Here is an 18,588-nt window from a genome sequence, read left to right as displayed (position 1 = left end):
AATGAAAAGATAAGCCACAGACTGGGAAAAATATTCGCAAATCATATATCTGATAAAAATCATGTATCTTATACCTAGAGTATATAAAGAACTCTGAAAACTCAATAAGGGAAAACAACTTAATTTAAAAATAAGCAAAAGGTTTGAATAGACACTTCACCAAAGCAGGTGGCAGATACACACATGAAAAGATGTTCAGTATTATTAGTCATTGGGGAATTACAATTTAAAACCAATTAAAAAGACTGACCATACTAAGTGTTGGTGGGCATGTGGAGGAACAGGAACTCTCATACACTGCTGGTGAAAATATAAATGGTGTGATTGCTTTGGAGAAGAGTTTAGTACTTTGTCAAAAAGTTAAATGTACACCTACTGTATTATTCACCATTCTACTTCAAAGTATTTCATTTCTATCCAAGAGAAATGAAAGCATATGTTCGTACAAAAACTAGTGAGCAAATGGTCACAGCAGCTTTTTTTTCTAAAAGCCAAAAACTGGAAAAAACTCATCTGTCCATCATTAATGGATAAACAAACTATGTTAAATCTATATGGTCAAACACTCTAGCAATAAAAAAGCATAAGCTATTGATACAGATTACAGCATGGATGAATCTCAAAATGATTGTGCTGAGTGAAAGAGCCAGACAAAAAGAGTACAGCTGACCGTTGAAAAACCTAGGGATTAAGTGTGCTGACTCTCACCTTGGTTGAAAAATCTGCATATAGCTGGTACTCAGCCCTCTATGTCCACAGTTCCTGTATACCTGGGATTCTGCATCCACAGATTCAACCAATTGCAGATCGTGTAGTACTGTAGTATTTACCACTGAAAAAAAATCTATGTATAAGTGGATCCACGAAGTTCAAACCCATGTTGTTCAAAGATTAACTCAACATACTATATACTTCGATTCTATAAAATTCTAGGAAAGCAAACCTAATGTATCATGGTAGAAAGATCAGTGGTTGCCTGGCTACAGGAGAAGATGCACAGGGAGAGGGGCTGGAGGGATAGATTACAAAGAAGGACGAGGATACTTTTGTGGGAGATGAATATGTTTATTATCTTAGTTGCGATGGTTTCATAAGAGCATACGAATCTCAAAAGTAACTGTACACTTTATGTGTAATTTATTGTATGTTAATTATACCTCAGTAAGGCAGTTTAAAAAAATTACCATTTAATCCTATAAGTAGACCAGAAAACTAATTAATATTACCATTTTACATTAGAGAAACTAGAGCTGGTCACCTACCTACTAAATGACAGAGCTAGATATAGGATCTAGGTCTTAAGTGTATTTGTCCAGTGTTTTTTACACTTTATGAACAAGTCAGAAAAGATGCTGCCAAAATAACATTTTTATGCAGAATTGTATTTTTTGTTACTATTGTACTAAGGGAGAGAAATCATACTAGAAAAAAATGTTAAGGTTAATTTGGGAGGAAAATAGAAGATATATAAGGAGAGAATAAAATGTTTTTTCAAAAATTTGAGCTTAATTTCTACATCATTTTCTGGGGGGAATACCTATTAGGGTTGGTGGTTTGTATTTTTCTGTTTTGAAAGCAAAATTAAGTAAAAACTTCTGTGGTACTTTCCTTGCGTTGCTCTAGCAGTCCGTAGCATCTTTTTGGATGAATGTTATACTTCTTATGTAAAGATTAGCAAATAGTAACAAAGGGGAAGAGGAGCCTTTGAAACCCCAAGCTGAATTGCCTGTCTCTTCTGTGCCACTGCCATATCTTATATGTACCTTAATTGTTGAACCAGTCATACTGTAACATGCTGAAGACTGTGTGTGTCTGCACTTCAGGATTATAAATTTCTTTGCATTCTGTCACCTAGCATAGGGCATAACTTACTCTTTACTTAGAAAAGATTTGTTGAGTGAGTGATTAATCATATAATGAAGCTGTATTGAAGCAAAAAGCTATTATTGTTGCCAGGGTAAAAGTATTTTTTTCCTTTTATCTATTTTTTAAAGACTTTCTACATTTTTCCCTTCTAAGGAACAGTATCAAAATATTTTAGGTCCTTTGGAACTTTCAGCTCCTTAGAGAAAAGGAGAAGTAGATTTTTTTCCCCAGCCCCAGGGGGTCTCCATATTTTTTTGAATACTGGTAGTTCATATGAGAATATGAGTACACAGCATTGATTCAAAATGTACTATATTTCCACTATATTAAAGGGGATAGAATAGAAATATTCAATAATGTAATTGTCTTAATTTGTATCATAATTTATATCATGGCTTATTTAATGGAGACCACATTGAACCATATTTGCTAAGCAAGGCAAATATACAGACATTATATTTTTATTTATCTGTTTTGTTTTCCTCAATGAATATTTCATGTTTATGAAGAATACAGACTACGAAGATGAAAAGGCTTTGAAGAATCCAAAATATAAAGATAGAGCTGGAAAACGTAGGGAGCAGATTGGAAGTGAAGGAACTTTCCAAAGAGATGATGCTCCTGCATCTGTTCATTCGTAAGTATTAAATTTTAATTGCTTGAAACAATCTTTGTACCATAATCACATTCATAGGGTAATGTGATTTATGGGGCTATATAATCTGATAGGTAACCTTTAAAGGAATAATATAGAACAAGATGGAAACTCTACATCTGTTTACATTTTCTTCTAATATTGGTATTGCGTTATTCCCTAGAAAATTACTGATCATATATGTAAGTATACATACAGATTTATCACATACAAACTTAAACACACATATATATGCATAGCTAACATTGTAGCCACACAATTGAGTGACCATACTTTTATATATTAGATACTTAGGAGGCTGGGCTAGTAAGAAATTGGTATGGACTGATACTTTTAATAGTTATTTCAGAACTCAACTGCTTCTGTTCTTGACCCTGAAATACTATTTTTCTTACTGTTTTTTTCTGGGGGGGTGCTGCGTCGGGTCTTAGTTGTGGCACGTGGGCTTTGTTGCCCCGTAGCATGTGGGATCTTAGTTCCCTGATCAGGGATGGAACCCGCATCCCCTGCATTGGAAGGTGGATTCTTAACCACTGGACCACCAGGGGAGTCCCTTCCTTATTTATTTATTTATTTATTTATTTATTTGCGGTACACGGGCCTCTCACTGTTGTGGCCTCTCCTGTCGCCGAGCACAGGCTCCGGACGCGCAGGCTCAGCGGCCATGGCTCACGGGCCCAGCCGCTCCACGGCATGTGGGATCTTCCCGGACCGGGGCACGAACCCGTGTCCCCTGCATTGGCAGGCAGACTCTCAACCACTGCGCCACCAGGGAAGCCCCCTTGCTTATTTTTGATTCAGTTCGTTTCTCTTGATAAAGTAGCATTGATAAACATGCAAAATGTAATTTTGAAGCCTACAAAATGATTATATTTCTGCATTTAATCATGTATTAGCTACATTTCGTTTCTCAGAATATAAATTCTAGGTTTAGTTAACATTTAAATTTTTCATGTAGAACTAACAATTAGTTACTACATTTTGACTTATTGTCATTTTATTGATTCTAAGATATACCACTTGGGTAGAATTTTACAGTTACATGTGACAGCAGGTTTTTCTTAATGTTACATAGACCAACAGTGCATCTTAGAATTTATGGAGTCACATTTTATGAAATACAGCATTTTAAGTTAGATATGCTAAGCAACGTGACAAATATATTTTAAGGTTTAATATTTTTGAAATAATTGATTTAGAATATGAAGATTGCATTACAGTTAAATTAGAAGACAGAAATGAAAAATGAAATCCATTGGTCTGACATGGCTTGGGTTATTGTTATTGAAGAGCTGATTTACATATTTTGTAGAACTGAAAAGACAGTGTGATAGAACATAAAATACCCTTAAATTAGCAGACCATAAAATCATAAAACAAAATGCAAATAGTTAACGAGAGGTTTAGTTTTGTTCTAACTTTTTTTGTTGATGTTAAATTCACAAATGTAAGTATCAATATCAGTGATACATCATAAGATTAACACACTGCAGAATACACCTCTTGGTCAAGAAATAGAAAATTATCAGTAACTCCAGAAACCTACCCTCCTGGTGTCCCCTCTTAATCACTATTCCTCTCTCCTCCCCAAAGGTAACTATTCTACTGACTTCACCAGCATCAGATTAATTTCACTTATTTTTTAACTTTAAATAAATGGAATAATTTAGTATTTATTTTGTGTCTATATTCTTTTTGTCCAGCATTACTTTGTTATGTTAGGTACATTTTATTTTCATTGCCATATAATATTCTCTTGTATGAATATGCCACAGTTTATCCACTTTACCACTGATGGACATCTGGATTGTTTCTAATTTGTGTTTATTGTTAGATTTGGCTGCAAAACATTCCCTTTTCCGTTAAGTAGTATATGTAGGAGTAGGATTTGTGTATCTTCAACTTTATTTGGTAATGCCAAATAGTTTCTAAAGTAGTCGTGCCAGTTATTTTTAATTCATGAGTTTATTATAAATGTGACTTAAATGGTCTTTAGAAATCAACTCTCATCTTACTTTTCTCTAAAGTGAAATTACTGATAGCAATAAAGGTCGGAAGATGTTGGAAAAGATGGGTTGGAAAACAGGAGAGGGCCTAGGGAAGGACGGTGGAGGAATGAAAACTCCGGTAAGACTCAAGATTCCTTTCGTTCTTTATTCCTGTAATGGATATATTTCCTGTACTTTTACTATATGCCAGGTGTTGCCTTAAGTGCTAGGAGTATTGTAGCAAGCAAAAAGAGACATAATTACTCCCTTTGTGGCAATCACAGTTACCAAATATATGTGTTTATGATTTGTTTTGTTTTGCTTTTAAAGTTCTTAGGAAGGCCCTTAGAGTGTTTTTCTTCATCAGACTAGGATAGTGAATATTATTTCCTGAGCCAGAAGTTCTTCTCTGTCTTTTAGTTATTTTTAATGACTTCTTTACTGTGCCTTATCCTAACATGCAAGAGCAATCACAGTGTTACCTTACGAAAAGGCAGACTCTGTACTAGCTGGAGAATCTGTTTTAGGTTCAAGATTCAGAGCATGTAACAAGCAATAGCGAGAATCATGTCTGGAAAACAATACAGTGGTTTAATTCTATAGTCCCATGGTTCATCAGAGGTTCAGATTCTCTTTCACAAAAACCTTACAAAGTAGTAATATGATCAAAGAACTTTCTTGATAATTACTTGGTACCTAAAGAAATAATGGGTGCATTAGTGAGAGTTTAATGTAAATTTTCTCATTTCATTGAGGTACAGTGGGATGAACATGGGTTTAGTAGTCAGGTTAGAATATGTGTTCTATCACTAGCTGTGCGGCTTAGGGCAAGTTTGGATTTCAGTTTTCATATGTAAAAATGAGGATAATGAGAACTCTTTCAGGGATGTCTGAACGTAAAGCCCCTAGGATGGTGCCTGACATATATTAGGCACTCAGTAACTGGTGGCTTATAATGGTTCTCAAAATAATGCGAAGTCCTCCCCTCTTTTTATGAAAATAAACAAGTTCTCTTTTTATGACTCTTAATTTTTTAAAATATATTTATTTATTTTTGGCTGCGTTGGGTCTTCGTTGCTGCGCACAAGCTTTCTCTAGTTGTGGCGAGTGGCGGCTACTCTTTGTTCCGGTCCACGGGCTTCTCATTGCAGTGGCTTCTCTTGTTGCGGAGCACGGGCTCTAGGCACGCGGGCTTCAGTAGTTGTGGCACGTGGGCTCAGTAGTTGTGGCTCGCGGGCTCTAGAGCGCAGGCTCAGTAGTTGTGGTGCACGGGCTTAGTTGCCCCGCGGCATGTGGGATCTTCCCGGACCAGGGCTCGAACCCGTGTCTCCTGCATTGGCAGGCGGATTCTTAACCACTGCGCCACCAGGGAAGTCCCATGACTCTTAATGTTTAACTTACCTGTTCACTTACTTAGGTGAGGCTTGGACTGTAGGTTTAAATACATCCATTGCTTTTACTTCTCGTTAGAGTAGATGACAGATTGATTCTGCAGCATCTCAGTGAAATTTGGTGATTGCTATTTAAGGAGCATTCTGTTTTCTATAGCGTCAACTGTACTTATTGACAAGCAAGACAATATAGAATCATGTATAATCATGTATTTATTACTGTATGTATTTGATGCATTTGACAGTTTTTTCTTATGCATCAATCTTTTCTAATTCAAAGAATTATAAAGTACCAAATTGGATACAGCAGATTTCAGTGTGTTTAGATACTACAGTAAGTTCTCTTCTTAACTTTTGGTAACAGATCCAGCTTCAACTTCGGCGAACACATGCAGGCTTGGGGACAGGCAAGCCATCTTCAATTGAAGATGTTCACCTTCTCCAAAACAAGAGCAAAAAGAACTGGGAGAAAGCTCGAGAGAGGTTTGCTGAAAACTTCCCCGAAACTAAATCTCAAAAAGATGCATCAGGGACTGTGCCTTGGGTCAAAGGGACTGTAGAGTGAAGGTCAGTCATAGAACACAAAAGCTTTTTTATAGAATTTGGAAACTCTTGTTTAATTGCAGAAATTTTCTCTCCAAAAGAGTCAGTGGCGTGAGGGAACTGTGTCACAATTTACCCCCTCTTGATTCAGAAATGTGTAATAAAGTGTGGTTTGCAGTTTTTAAAAAACATTTTTAAAAACTATTGACTGAATCAAGTTATGCTGTGAGTGGGCTAAAGTTCACAGGGCACAGAGGAGCTTATCAAGCTTTGTTACTTTATTTTGTCATTTACAAGGCTCATATAAGCAACTAGCCATATAAGCAAAATTCATGTAACCACTAACTTAAATGTACATTTGTCCCTGTCTCCTTATATTCATTATTGTACGATGCATAACAAAAGAAACATCGAAAGTTTATAAAAACAATTGTGACTATATACATCCTTGTTTATGCCCTTTAGGACCTAGGTAGAAAATGTTGAGAAAACATGGGTAGTGGTGTATAAATGTTATTATATTTGAAATAACCCAAGTAATATTATTGAAGAACTAATGAACAGCTGACATGTTGTAGAAAATCAGTCTCATTGTTTTCTTCTGTGAAGAATCTGTTGATTTGTACTATATATTAAGCGTTTACCTTTGGTTTGTTTCATAGCTGAAATATTTAGATATGAACAATTGAGTACAGTATTGAAATATTCAGTGTGCTGGCATTTGTAGTTTTGATAAATCCCATTGCTGGCAATGGAGTTGTGCCAGAAAAATCTGATTTCTACTGCAAAAGGGTTACCTAGCCAAGGCCTCAAACTCAAGATACTTATTGAAAACGTCTTCAAATGCAATAAAAAACATTATAACATCAAAAAGAATGATTCATTGAACCAATAATTTAAACATACTGGTCTGCTTTGAACTCATGACCAGCCAGAATTTTCCTCTGTAAATTGACAGCACAATAATGAAAGGATAACCTCAGATTTTCGGAGACTGCAGTGCAGCTTTCTGAGTGCAGGTGTCACCGCTCTGCCTGTTAATACTGTTCTTTTCCTTTCTGTTCAACTTTTCTCTCAGCTTTTTGCTGGGAAATCAATGCTGGAACTGATCTTTTCTCATAATGAATATAAACTATACAGCTCCTTCATCTACTATAAAGAAATGTCTTCAAGATATAGAAATAGGAAAGGAAAATTCTGGAAAAAAGTATGCAGTAGGGAAGATAATTCAGAAAGAAAGCTACCTGTTGGAGTTTCTAGTCTTAGTGTACAGGGTACTTAGGAAGAAAGGGGGGTGTGGAAAGAAAAATAAATGTATTACTAAAGATGAGACATATGACCAAACAATTGTCAAGTTATTAAAGGCCTAAAGGTGGGAAAAACAGAGGTCCTATAACTCTAAGAATCTAGGTTAAGTATTTTTCTGTATCCTTTTTGGCCACCTACATACCCTAACACATACACATATATGTACATTAGACTTGGAGGCACTAGGAGTGTCCTGCATTGTTTTCTCTAAAGTAGAAAAATTACTCATCTAAATGTGGTTCTGGTGCCGGTGCCCTACATATAGGTAACAATATAGGACCCTCAGAGTAAACTTGCTTCTGGTAGATCTCTCTCATTGGGTTAGTATACAACTGTCTATGTAATATTTCCCATTTTTATTATTAGATTGTGGAAAACTTTTTCATTGTTTTCTTTTGTTAAGAAAATGGAAACTTGAAAATGGTGATAAAAATTGAAATATATGTGATATTTGCTTTATTAAAACCCTTTGCAGATCTAAAGTCTCAGGGCTATACTATATACTGGTTAAACCACTGAATAATGTCTGGTTCTATTTCTACCTGTGAAATGAGAATATTTAACTCACATGTTTGTCTTGAATAGAAAATGGGAAAATGTATGTAAAAGCACTTTGTAAACTGTAAAAGTAGTACAAATGTGAGCTTCTGTTTGTTTAGAAGCATAAATGTGGATTATGTACAATTTGAATTACACATAAAGTTGTTTTGCGTCTAATATTTAAAACTATAGTTTATTCTTGCAGTATAAATGTATTAACTTAATAGCTTTTAAGTGTTTAAGTGGAGCTACAAGTTGCTGAATTTTGAGAAAGCTAACATATTTTGCCAGAACATGAGAAGCTGGCAAAATTGAGAACAGAAGAAACCATCACCATTACAGTAAAATAACAGAAATTGTTTTCTAGAATTAAATAGCCAGGAAGCACTTTTTCTCAGAAAGGGGGAGATGTTTTTCTGTTTTTAAAAGTTTTTACTTCTGATGTTTCACTTACTCTGGTTGTGAACTTATGAAAAGTTATGGTTCACCCAATTCAAACACCTTCCAACTTTTCGTGTAAAAGATTATTTCTTAATTTGGCACATTTTCAAAGGGCAGGCAAAAGAAATAGAGATTTCCAACAAGGAGAGATCGTATACAAAGGCCTTCCTTAATGAGTTACAGGAGAGAGGGATGTGCTTGGCAGGGAGCCAGAAAGGCGTTTCTAGACGTAGCATCTAAAGGTGTTCTCAGGAACAGCTGAAAGTATTTCCCCATTGTGGTGTTCTAAGTGTGCTTCTTATTTTTGTAGGGCATCACTTATATCTCTGCCTTGAATCTTTGATCTAAAACATTTCATTTTACTTTTTCAGGCTTTAAAGTGGAAATACATTTGGATTCTTTAAAATGAGTCAGTGTTTACGTGTGTGTCTGTGTTTCAGGGCCCAGGCTTTCTCTTTGCCTTTCTGCTTTACTCTTCTTAGTGCTGGCTTATGGCATTGTAGTTGCAAAATGGCTTTTGGAACTCCAGTCATCATAGTCATGTCCAAAACAGAAGAAAGGGGAAAGAGCAGTCAGTATTCCTGTTAGTTCTCTTTTATCAGGAAAGCAAAAGCTTACTCAGAAACTCTCACAACAGACTTCTACTTAGGGTTGTTAGCCAGAGCCTGATAACATTACTGCCCATAGCTGCAAGGGAAGTTGAAAAGGTAGGCCAACAGGATGGTCTCACTTGCCTTAAGCCAATCATGAACTATCACCTAGGGCAGAACATGTTGCTTGTTGGAACAACATCAGGTTCAGTGAGCAAGGCAGAGGGGGACAATGGCTACTGAATGGGCAGGTAACTGTCTGCCAGATAACCCAGCTATCCATTAGTGGTGACTTGGGGTGTTGGTTAAATTGTGATGCAGGCCTACTATGTAATACTTTGTAGCCATTCAGATGAGTAAGATAGAACTGTCTATACCATGATAGAGAATATTCTTATTACATTGCTGATTTTAAAAAGCGTATTGGGGCTTCCCTGGTGGTGCAGTGGTTAAGAATCTACCTGCCAATGCAGGGGTCATGGGTTCAAGCCCTGGTCTGGGAAGATCCCACGTGCCGTGGAGCAACTAAGCCGGTGTGCCACAACTACTGAGCCTGCGTGCCACATCTACTGAAGCCCGCATGCCTAGAGCCCGTGCTCCGCAACAAGAGAAGCCGCCGCAGTGAGAAGCCCACGCACCGCAACGAAGAGTAGCCCCCGCTCGCTGCAACTAGAGAAAGCCCGCCTGCAGCAACGAAGACCCAACGCAGCCAAAAATAAATAAATCAATTTATTAAAAAGAAAAAAAATACCAAGGGCGCGGTTGGGAGTAGACTCCTGGAGCAGAGATGGTGGTTATTAGTAGAAGTCAGGGAGGAGGACAGATGAGGCGAGTAAGTGGATGGGTCGTCTTCATTCCCTGAGGTGATGATACGTGGACAAGACTGCATCAGGAGCTGGGTTTCTTAATGAATATTGGAGAATGAACAGGAGACCGGTAGATGATAGACGGTGAGAAAGGGTAGAAGGTATCATGGGTGACCCTTTGAGGTCATCCTCAAACAAGGGGTGGATTTTGCATGACTTTGGAAATGAAGCCATTGGAGAAAATGATAGGGAGGTCTCGCAGGTCACCCTGGCCCTCAGTACCCTGTGGGAGCAGGGGAGCTGCAGGGAGAACTCGAACAACTAGATTTCAGATACTGTTATATAAGAATAAAAGTTCAGCAGCAATGCATTCCTTCAGCAGGTGTTCTTAATATAGGCCAGGCACTATTCTCGGCACTTGGGATACAGTAGTAAACAAATCGGGCAAGACTTGCTGCAGTCTTGGAGCTTACATTTATTTTTAGATACTATTTGGTAGATTGCAAAGGCCAAGTAGTCACATGAAGGTCTTGATAGTTTCAAAAAAAGTATTAATCCAAAATGGTTTCTGTTCACTTCAGAGTTTTTTCAAAAGCCTAAGTTCTTGGGGTGGAGGGGAAGGGGCAATTTGTTGTTGTTTTTAATGCTTTCAGATCTGTCTCTACATCAGACCTGTTTAGGGAAATCTTAAAAACTCTGCCTTCAAAATATTTTAGTCATGTTTTTAAGGGTTTTGGATATGTAGACAACTGTAGAACCTTACTGAAGCTGCAGCCCCTCATTTGATTATGTATCTCCTCTAATTACCTGAAATAATAGTAACTCTGCCTGCTCAGACACTGGGGTTTTGTGGTTCTGAGTCTGAACAATAGAACACTGAAGTACCAAGAAAAAAAAGCAACATTGATCAGGTTGTTAGAAATTGGAGTTGATGGAAAACATTTAAATCAAAAAGTCCCTGGAGGATGAAGAGCAGACACACTTGGGGAAGCTAATGTGATGGAGGCAAACAATGTTCTGTGTCTGCTGAGTAAGAATGACTTTCAGAAATTTTTCCAACAGAAAGCTAGCTTTCCTCATCTCTGTTAAAATGCCCAGAAATTCCCTCATCTACGTTTCATTGCCCAGAAAGCAAGACAGGGAAAAGGTGGTGGAATATTATTAAATATATTTAAACATGTGGTAGTGTGTTACTTAGCTTCCAATTACTAACAGACTTCTGCCAGCTCATTCATCTGATCATTACTCACCTTGACCAAAGGCCCAGGAGAATATATACTGAAATAATAAAGCTTTCATTAGCATTTATTGCTTTTCCTTAAAGCCTTCATTTTAATACTATGAAATCAGATTTTAGAGAATGTCATAATTAAGATTTTCATAAACATCTAGTACTATTTTAAATATGTAATGACTCCCAGGGCTATCTGAATTCATTCACATCATAAACCCACTCAAATGGGCTTTACTCTCTACTACGACTGTGCTCCCTTTACTTAAACTTAATGTACAACACCTTCAAGGCCAGTTTATGAACCACACGAACACAGAATTATCACTGCTTTATTATAATCACACCTTATTAACAAGAAATGTTAATCTGGTTATATTCACCAAACTGGGCTCTGAGTAACTGGCGGCTCTTTTCAAAAATCAACTTTTCCTGGTAAGATGAATATTTGCCAACTTTAGAGTGTTTTAAAGAATGTGCCAGAAATTCCAAGAGCTACTCTAAAAGAGGAATTCCAGAAGTGTTTTAAGCATGGAAGCATTTTTGGAATAACTGTATAGTCTTCAAAGGTGACAACTTTGAAGGCAGAAGTGCTTGAATGGGTAGGTTTTGATATATTGTAAGATTGGTCAGATTCCTTTGTAGTCATATTGAGTTTGACTGGATTAGCTTATTTGGCAAATCAGGTATGAAATTTATGTTTTGATAGAAAAATAGTTCCATCATGAGGGAAAATGACTTGGCAAACCTTTGTGGCTTATGTGCCTCTCCTCTCGGGAATCATCCCAGGGTGCTTTTTCTGAAGTCCTTTGGATTGGTTTTGAGCTCCCATTCAGGTAAGAGGAAAAAAAGAAGTCATGGTTATTGAGTTTAAACTATATCAGAATTTGCCTAAATAGTAATCTATAACAACTCTGTAAGGTATGTCTTCTTTCTATTTTACTGATGAAGAAACTGGATTTCAGAGAGATTGAGCTGGTTGCCAAGGTGACAGCTAACATAGGTGGTTGGGAGCTTAGATGTTATTTTACTTTTATTTTTTTATGTTTCAACATTTTCACTAATAACATTTGAATGCTCTTTTTTTTTTTTTTTGGACGCTTAGAGTTTAATTCACATCTGACTCCAAAGGCTCGATCAACTCCTCGCACACACACCCCCAGCCTTCCTAGTCAGCCAGATCCTACTCAGTGCCACAAATCTGTAAATGTTCTCAGAACTCTGGAGGCCTCTGATTTCCCCCCAGAGGCATTCTTCATAGTCACCTTCTAGGTATCTTTCTCAGAAAAGTCTATGAGGACTCCCTGCACTGGGCAGAGAGGCTGAGTAAAATATTAATACAAGAGGGAAATATTAGGACCCCCAGTAAAGTGTTGATTCCTGAGGAATAGGGGGTCCCCATCAGGTACGTGCCTTTCTAAACCCCCACCCCCACCCCCCAGACCTGGGTCAGGCAGTATAATGCTGTGGTGGGTAGATAATGCCTGCCACGTCCCCGCCTTCCCCAAATGTCTATACCCTAATCCCTGGAAACGCAGTATTACCTGGTAGGGGAGAATTAAGGTTGCATATGATATTAGGCTGCTGACCAACTGAACTTAAGAAGAGGGTCCTTTAAATGTGGACAAGGGAGAAGAGTGATGCCTCGTGAGAAAGACTGGTCCTTGCTGGCCTTGAAGAGGAAGGGGCCACAAGCCAAGGAATGTGGGCAGCCTCTAGAAGCTGGAAAAGGCAAAAAAACGGATTCTCTCCTAGAGCCTCTAGAAAAGAACACAGCCCTGCCAACACTTCGAGATGCATTTCAAGGCCTCTGACCTGCAGAACTGTAAGATAATAAAATCTGTTGTCTTTAGCCACTAAGTTTGTGGTAATTTGTTACAGCAGCAATAGGAAACTAATAAAGGCCAACCTTGCTTCTTCTGGGAAAGCTGCCTTGCTTACCCTCAGCACCAGAGCTCGTGGGTGGGAAGTAGCCAACGTTGACCCAAGTGTCAGCAAACACTCAAGCCATGATGCAGAGGTCCTGGCACTGGTAAAGAGGTGAGCCAGAAGAGAGTTGTGGAGGAGGTGCAACTCTTTGGTCCCAAGTCTGACTGGGAACCACAGATTGAGGTCCAGCCTCCAGTCTGCTACTTATTAAGCTGTGTGGCCTTTAGCAGGCCATTTCACCTTGTTGAAGCATGGAGCCTCACAGTAAAACATGGATGGTTATACCTGTCCTGCCAGCAGGTTGTTGTGAAGACAAAAAGAGTATGGTATGGGAGAGCATGCTCATTACCACTGCACACATTTTCAGTTCTAGGTAGTGAATCCCATAGAGTTAGTACCTCAGTTCTGTAGAAGTGTGATATACTATTATTTTTAATAAACACACATATGTGACTTTCAACATTTTCTAATCTGCAATTAACAAGAAAATCTAAACAGAACAACTGACTCACTCAAAGATTGATTGATGTTTCACTGTATTTTATGTAATCAAAGCATGTTGGAGCTAAAGGGGGCCTTAAGGATCACCTCATCCATTTTCCAGACAAAGGAGCAGATTCAAGTTGTAGAAAGGTAAGAAGATCAAACCTTTAGAAATAGAATTCCCTAATGAGTCCATGGCAGCAAAACAAAACAACAGCTCAGTTTTTATGAATCCCTTCTAAGACATTAAGACATGGACAGCCGTTTAAAGTAGAAATTCAGCCCAAACCAAGCCAAGCCCTTCCCTTCTCCAGCCTGCAAGGATGAATACTTAGGTGCATAAAGGGCCCTAGCTATTTCAGCCTTGGTTGTCATTACCCTGCTTTGCCCACACCCCCTCCTCCCTGACAAATTTCAACCTAAAGAAGTGATTGATCACTTTACATCATGGCAGGAGTTCAGGAGTCAGGTTCAGGGCATTCTGCATCCCAATTCCAGCCATCCACCTCACCACTGCATGCATTGCCCTCAAAGGCAGTGCTGGCTGGTGCTTTTAGCAAGCCTAGTCACATAAATCAAGGAAGCTCTGCCAATATACGCAAGGCATGTCACCATCACCCACTAGCAGTGACAACTCTAATTGTGAGCAGACTGTGCCACAGCCAGAGAGGCTGATGCAATCCCCAAACCCACCTCTGCACTTTCAGATCCCAGCTCTTAGCTGACAGGATGCCGGCTTAGCCAGTTGGTCCTGATAGCCCTTGTGCTTTGCCAGGTGAGTCAGCAGAAGCCCTCAAGGCCAAAGAGGCAGAATATCTGATGAGGAGGCTGGAGTCAGGTGAGCCATCATAGCCACTAAGAGTGGACGAGCCACTCAGGCTCATTTTTCTCCTCTGTCAAATGATGGAGTTGGACTGGACAAGGGCTGCATTTCCTTCTAGGCTTCTCTGGAATTGCAGATTATCTCAGTTCTTGTGTTGGAAGTTTTGTTTATCTTAAATAAGGAAGCTGAATGCTGGTAGTAAGGATTTTCCATTTGCAAGAGGTAAGTAACTTTATTTTTAATTATAAAGGTAATTTATGTTTGATATAAAAAAGTTATCGCAATGCAGAATTGTAAAAAGTGTATAACTCCCACAACCAGTGGTAAGTCATCAGTCAGGCTAATTGCTTTCCCCATCCCCTGAACAGGCTACTGGTGCTCCCATTAGCCATCTATTTTGAAGGAGCGGTTAAGATTCTGAAAGTCAATCTTTGCTTATTCTAGTGGTTCTAACAACTGGTGAAACTGATGAGTGACATTTGTAGAAGTTTTTTTTTTCCTTCCAAAAAGTCCAGATTCAGATCTTATAGCCCAACTTATGAAGCCCACATGAAGAAGTTAAATTTCAATACTTAAAAGAAAGATCATACTATTATTAGAGTAATACAGAAATTGCAAGAGACAAAAGAATAAAATACATTAAAATGTTAATAGCAGTCTAAGGTGACAGGACTTCGGGGGCTTTTTTTTCACCTTTTCTTCGTAGAGTGGGGCATTGCATTTTTATTAATTGTGTAGTGAAGAAAATAATTTTAAGAAAAGTGTTCCTGATGATGACATACTAGGTGATTGGATTCAAACAAAGCAGCCCAATAACTGACACTTATTAAATCTTTATTGACTAAACAGCTTTTAAAAATTTACTGCTACTTCCTTTTAGGCTATTTTTTTGTTAGGAATTCTACTTAGAGGATTAAAGATAAATGAATAATTATATTAATAATTTGAGGAGACTTGTGAAAATCTTAAAGACTGAGTTCAATGCCTCAAATACTTATTGAGCAGCTGTTACAGGCAAGTCACTGGGGCAGTAGAAGGATGAATGAACTCCATCCTTACTCCCAAGGGCTCAGGCAAGGGAGGTAAGACAGGAACCCACAGAGCCACACACTAGATGGCCTTTCTAAGGGTTTTGAGATACAAAATGCTGAGAGTCCAGAGAAGTAAAGAATCATCTCTGAATGATGAGGAATCCAGGGAAGCTTCATGTAGGCAGTTGAATTTGAGCTAGGTCTTAGAAAATGGGCGGGATTTTTCACACTTAGAAATTGAAGGGGCTTTTTTAAATGGAGGAAAGGCAAACTGAGGCACAGAGGTGCCAAGACCAGGGCATGTCAGAAGAACAAGGAGTCCAATTTGGCCAAAGCATACAGCATGCGTAGGGGAAGGGACAGATAAGACTGGCACAGGGGTAGAGGAGACTTGAATGTCAAGCCACAAAGCTAGAGCTTGTAGATGATGGGTGATCTTGGGGGTCCTTTGAGCAGGAAATGTGATACAATCAATGTCAGCTTAGGACAGTTCCTTTGGCCAAGTAGGGGACAGTGTGGGAAGACAAGGATGGGAAGATGAATCCCAGATGAATGATAAATGGGGCCTGAGCTGAGCAGGTGGCATCAGAAGGAAGACAGCTGTGATACTTTGTAGAAATAGACTCAATAGATCAGGGGCCTAGGATTCACTGAGATGGGTGCTCAAATCCTACTCTGCTGCTACATTACTTAGTTCCCCTGAGCCTGTCTCTTCTCTACAAAATGGGTGTAAGAGTAATTATATCGTGGGGTTGCTGCATAGTAGGCAGAGGCAGTTATTCTTGTGAAGCATCTTAGCACAGCTCTGGCATGGTGAGTGCTCAGTACATGTTAATGTCACTGATGGTACTACCTGGAGTTGGAATTAGGAAGGAGACAGGTGTCAGCTCCGGTGACTGAGTAACAAGGCCGACAGTACGGCAGCTGGGAGCATGGCATCTGCAGGTAGAGACTGGATTTGGAACCCGACTCAGCTACTTACCAGCTGTAATCTCGTACAAGCCACTTAACCCCTCTCTCAGTTTCCTTAGCTGTAAAATGGGCATAGTATTAATACCTGCCCCCCAAGGAGCTGCTGTGGAAATAAAGTGAGATAATACATGTAAATGTACCTGATACATTTTTAAGAGCCCAGTAGTTACTAGTTATTGGGTCAGGGGTGGAGATGCAGAGTTGAATAGAATTACCCCTACCATCTCCTGTGGCAAGATATGCAAGTAGAGGTGGAGACATGCTGCAGGGGACTGGCCATGAAGGATAGACCCGGAAGAACACTCAAGGCTGGAGGTAGTCAGGAGTCGCTGGCACAGAGGTGATTATTGTACCTCTACAGGTAGATGAACCAAGATTGGGTACATAAATTGGCCTAAGGAAACAGTCAGATAAATCCAGAATACAGGACGTCTATAAGACATACATAAGATGGCCGGGACTTTTAAAAAAGTAAATGTCATGGAAAAAAAATAGTAAGGGGGCTGTTCTAGACTAAAAGAGACTAGAGCTATAATCAGAAGTAATGTATGAATCTTAACTGGGCCCTGTTTTTTAGAAAAGAGAAAAAGACACTCTTGGGACAATTAGGGAATTTCAATTAAGGACTCTATCTTAGAGGCTATTGGGATAAACATGCTGAAATACTTTAGGGATGAAATGCCATTCATGTTTGGGGTGGAGGGAAGAAAAATAAATATGGCAAAAATGTTAACTATTTAGGTGGAGGGTATATGTGGGTATTCATTGTACTAGCTTTTCAACTTTTTCTGGATGCTTGAACATTTTCAAATTCTCAGAAAAATGAGGAAAAAAGAGACCTGAAGAAAAACTGTTTGGAAATCAGTCTACATCAGGAAAAGGAATTCTCTGGAGGAAAAGCAAGTTCCATCTACCAAAGGAAAAATTTCAAGAAGGGAGAGATTAAGCAAAATGAAGGCTGAAAATAAATCATCATATTCAGCCATTGTGAGACTGTAGTGGCTTCTTAAGAGTCCAGTGTAGCATGAAAAGCTGACCACGAGTGAAGGAGTAAGGAATGGGGAAGAAATCTAAGCAGCAAGGACTGCTCGACAGTCCTTGCTTAGGGGGTGCTCAGTTGGGAGCATCCAGGCTGGGGGAGTCTTTCTTTTCAGTCCAAGGAAGACTGGGGCATTGCTAAAGAGGAAGACTCTGAAGAAAGGGAGGGAATGAGACAGAGGAAAAGAGGTAACGTTGTGGAGGAAGGGCCCAGGAAAGGTGGAAGAGGAATGGATGAAAACATGAGAGGAGGAGGTGGCCTCAGATGGGAGGGTGCCTTCCCCTTGGCCCAGGAGTGAGGACTGTGGAGATGCGGGGGCAGAAGTTCCCTTCCTAATAACAAGGAGGGGGTGGGGTCATGTCTTGCTAGTAAGGCGGCAGGTGTGAGGCAGTTAAGTGGGGAAACAGCCCAGCTGCCACTGGCTCTGAAACAGGGGAAAAAAGAGGGCGGAGGTAAGATAGGGTGCTTGGTACTGCCGGGCAAGCTGGGGAGGGGAGCAAAAAAGAGGGCTTCTCCAGGACTGCCTACCTAAGACACTAGAAATGACAGGGCAATAAGCAGTCTTGGAAACTCTCCCGTTCAGAAATTGGTGCTGGGCAAAGACTACTCATCAAAGATTTACTCATTAGGAAATGAGGAAAACTCTTTTTTGGGTAAAAATGCTTTATCATTTCCATGCACCCTCTCCCCTGGGTTGCCCTGGCTGGTGTACAGGCACCTGGTGTGATAGTCTTTGGTGTGTAAGGAAGCTCCTGTCCTTTCAAAGTCACCAGGCACAAGATGGCCATGGCTCCAGGTGATCTAGGTTCACAGGGCTGTTGGAGCTCTCATTCCGAAGGCAGTCAGAGGAAAACCACCCCCTGCACGGATGCCACTAAACGCCACCAGCATTGGAGGCCGCTGGGGCTTGCGCTCCCAGGCACCCCGGAGGACCACGGAGTGATTTTTGGTT

The 18,588-nt window shown here is 39.4% G+C and overlaps 1 protein-coding gene across 1 annotated transcript in view; it reads left to right on the top strand.

The window, feature by feature from the left end:
* AGGF1 (angiogenic factor with G-patch and FHA domains 1) overlaps positions 1–9,080 on the top strand; it is a 49,163-nt gene extending 40,083 nt beyond the window's left edge. Inside the window, exons 12-14 of the mRNA XM_082621929.1 lie at positions 2,376–2,503; positions 4,549–4,648; positions 6,265–9,080. Coding sequence (XP_082478055.1) covers positions 2,376–2,503; positions 4,549–4,648; positions 6,265–6,465 — 429 coding nt within the window. The 3' untranslated portion in view covers positions 6,466–9,080. The remainder of the gene's footprint in view (positions 1–2,375; positions 2,504–4,548; positions 4,649–6,264) is intronic.
* The last annotated feature ends 9,508 nt before the right edge of the window (positions 9,081–18,588 follow it).

Source organism: Mesoplodon mirus (assembly GCF_964341445.2).
Source record: "Mesoplodon mirus genome assembly, chromosome: 5".
Classification (NCBI taxonomy): Eukaryota; Metazoa; Chordata; class Mammalia; order Artiodactyla; family Ziphiidae; genus Mesoplodon; species Mesoplodon mirus.
This window is presented reverse-complemented; position numbering and strand designations above follow the sequence as displayed.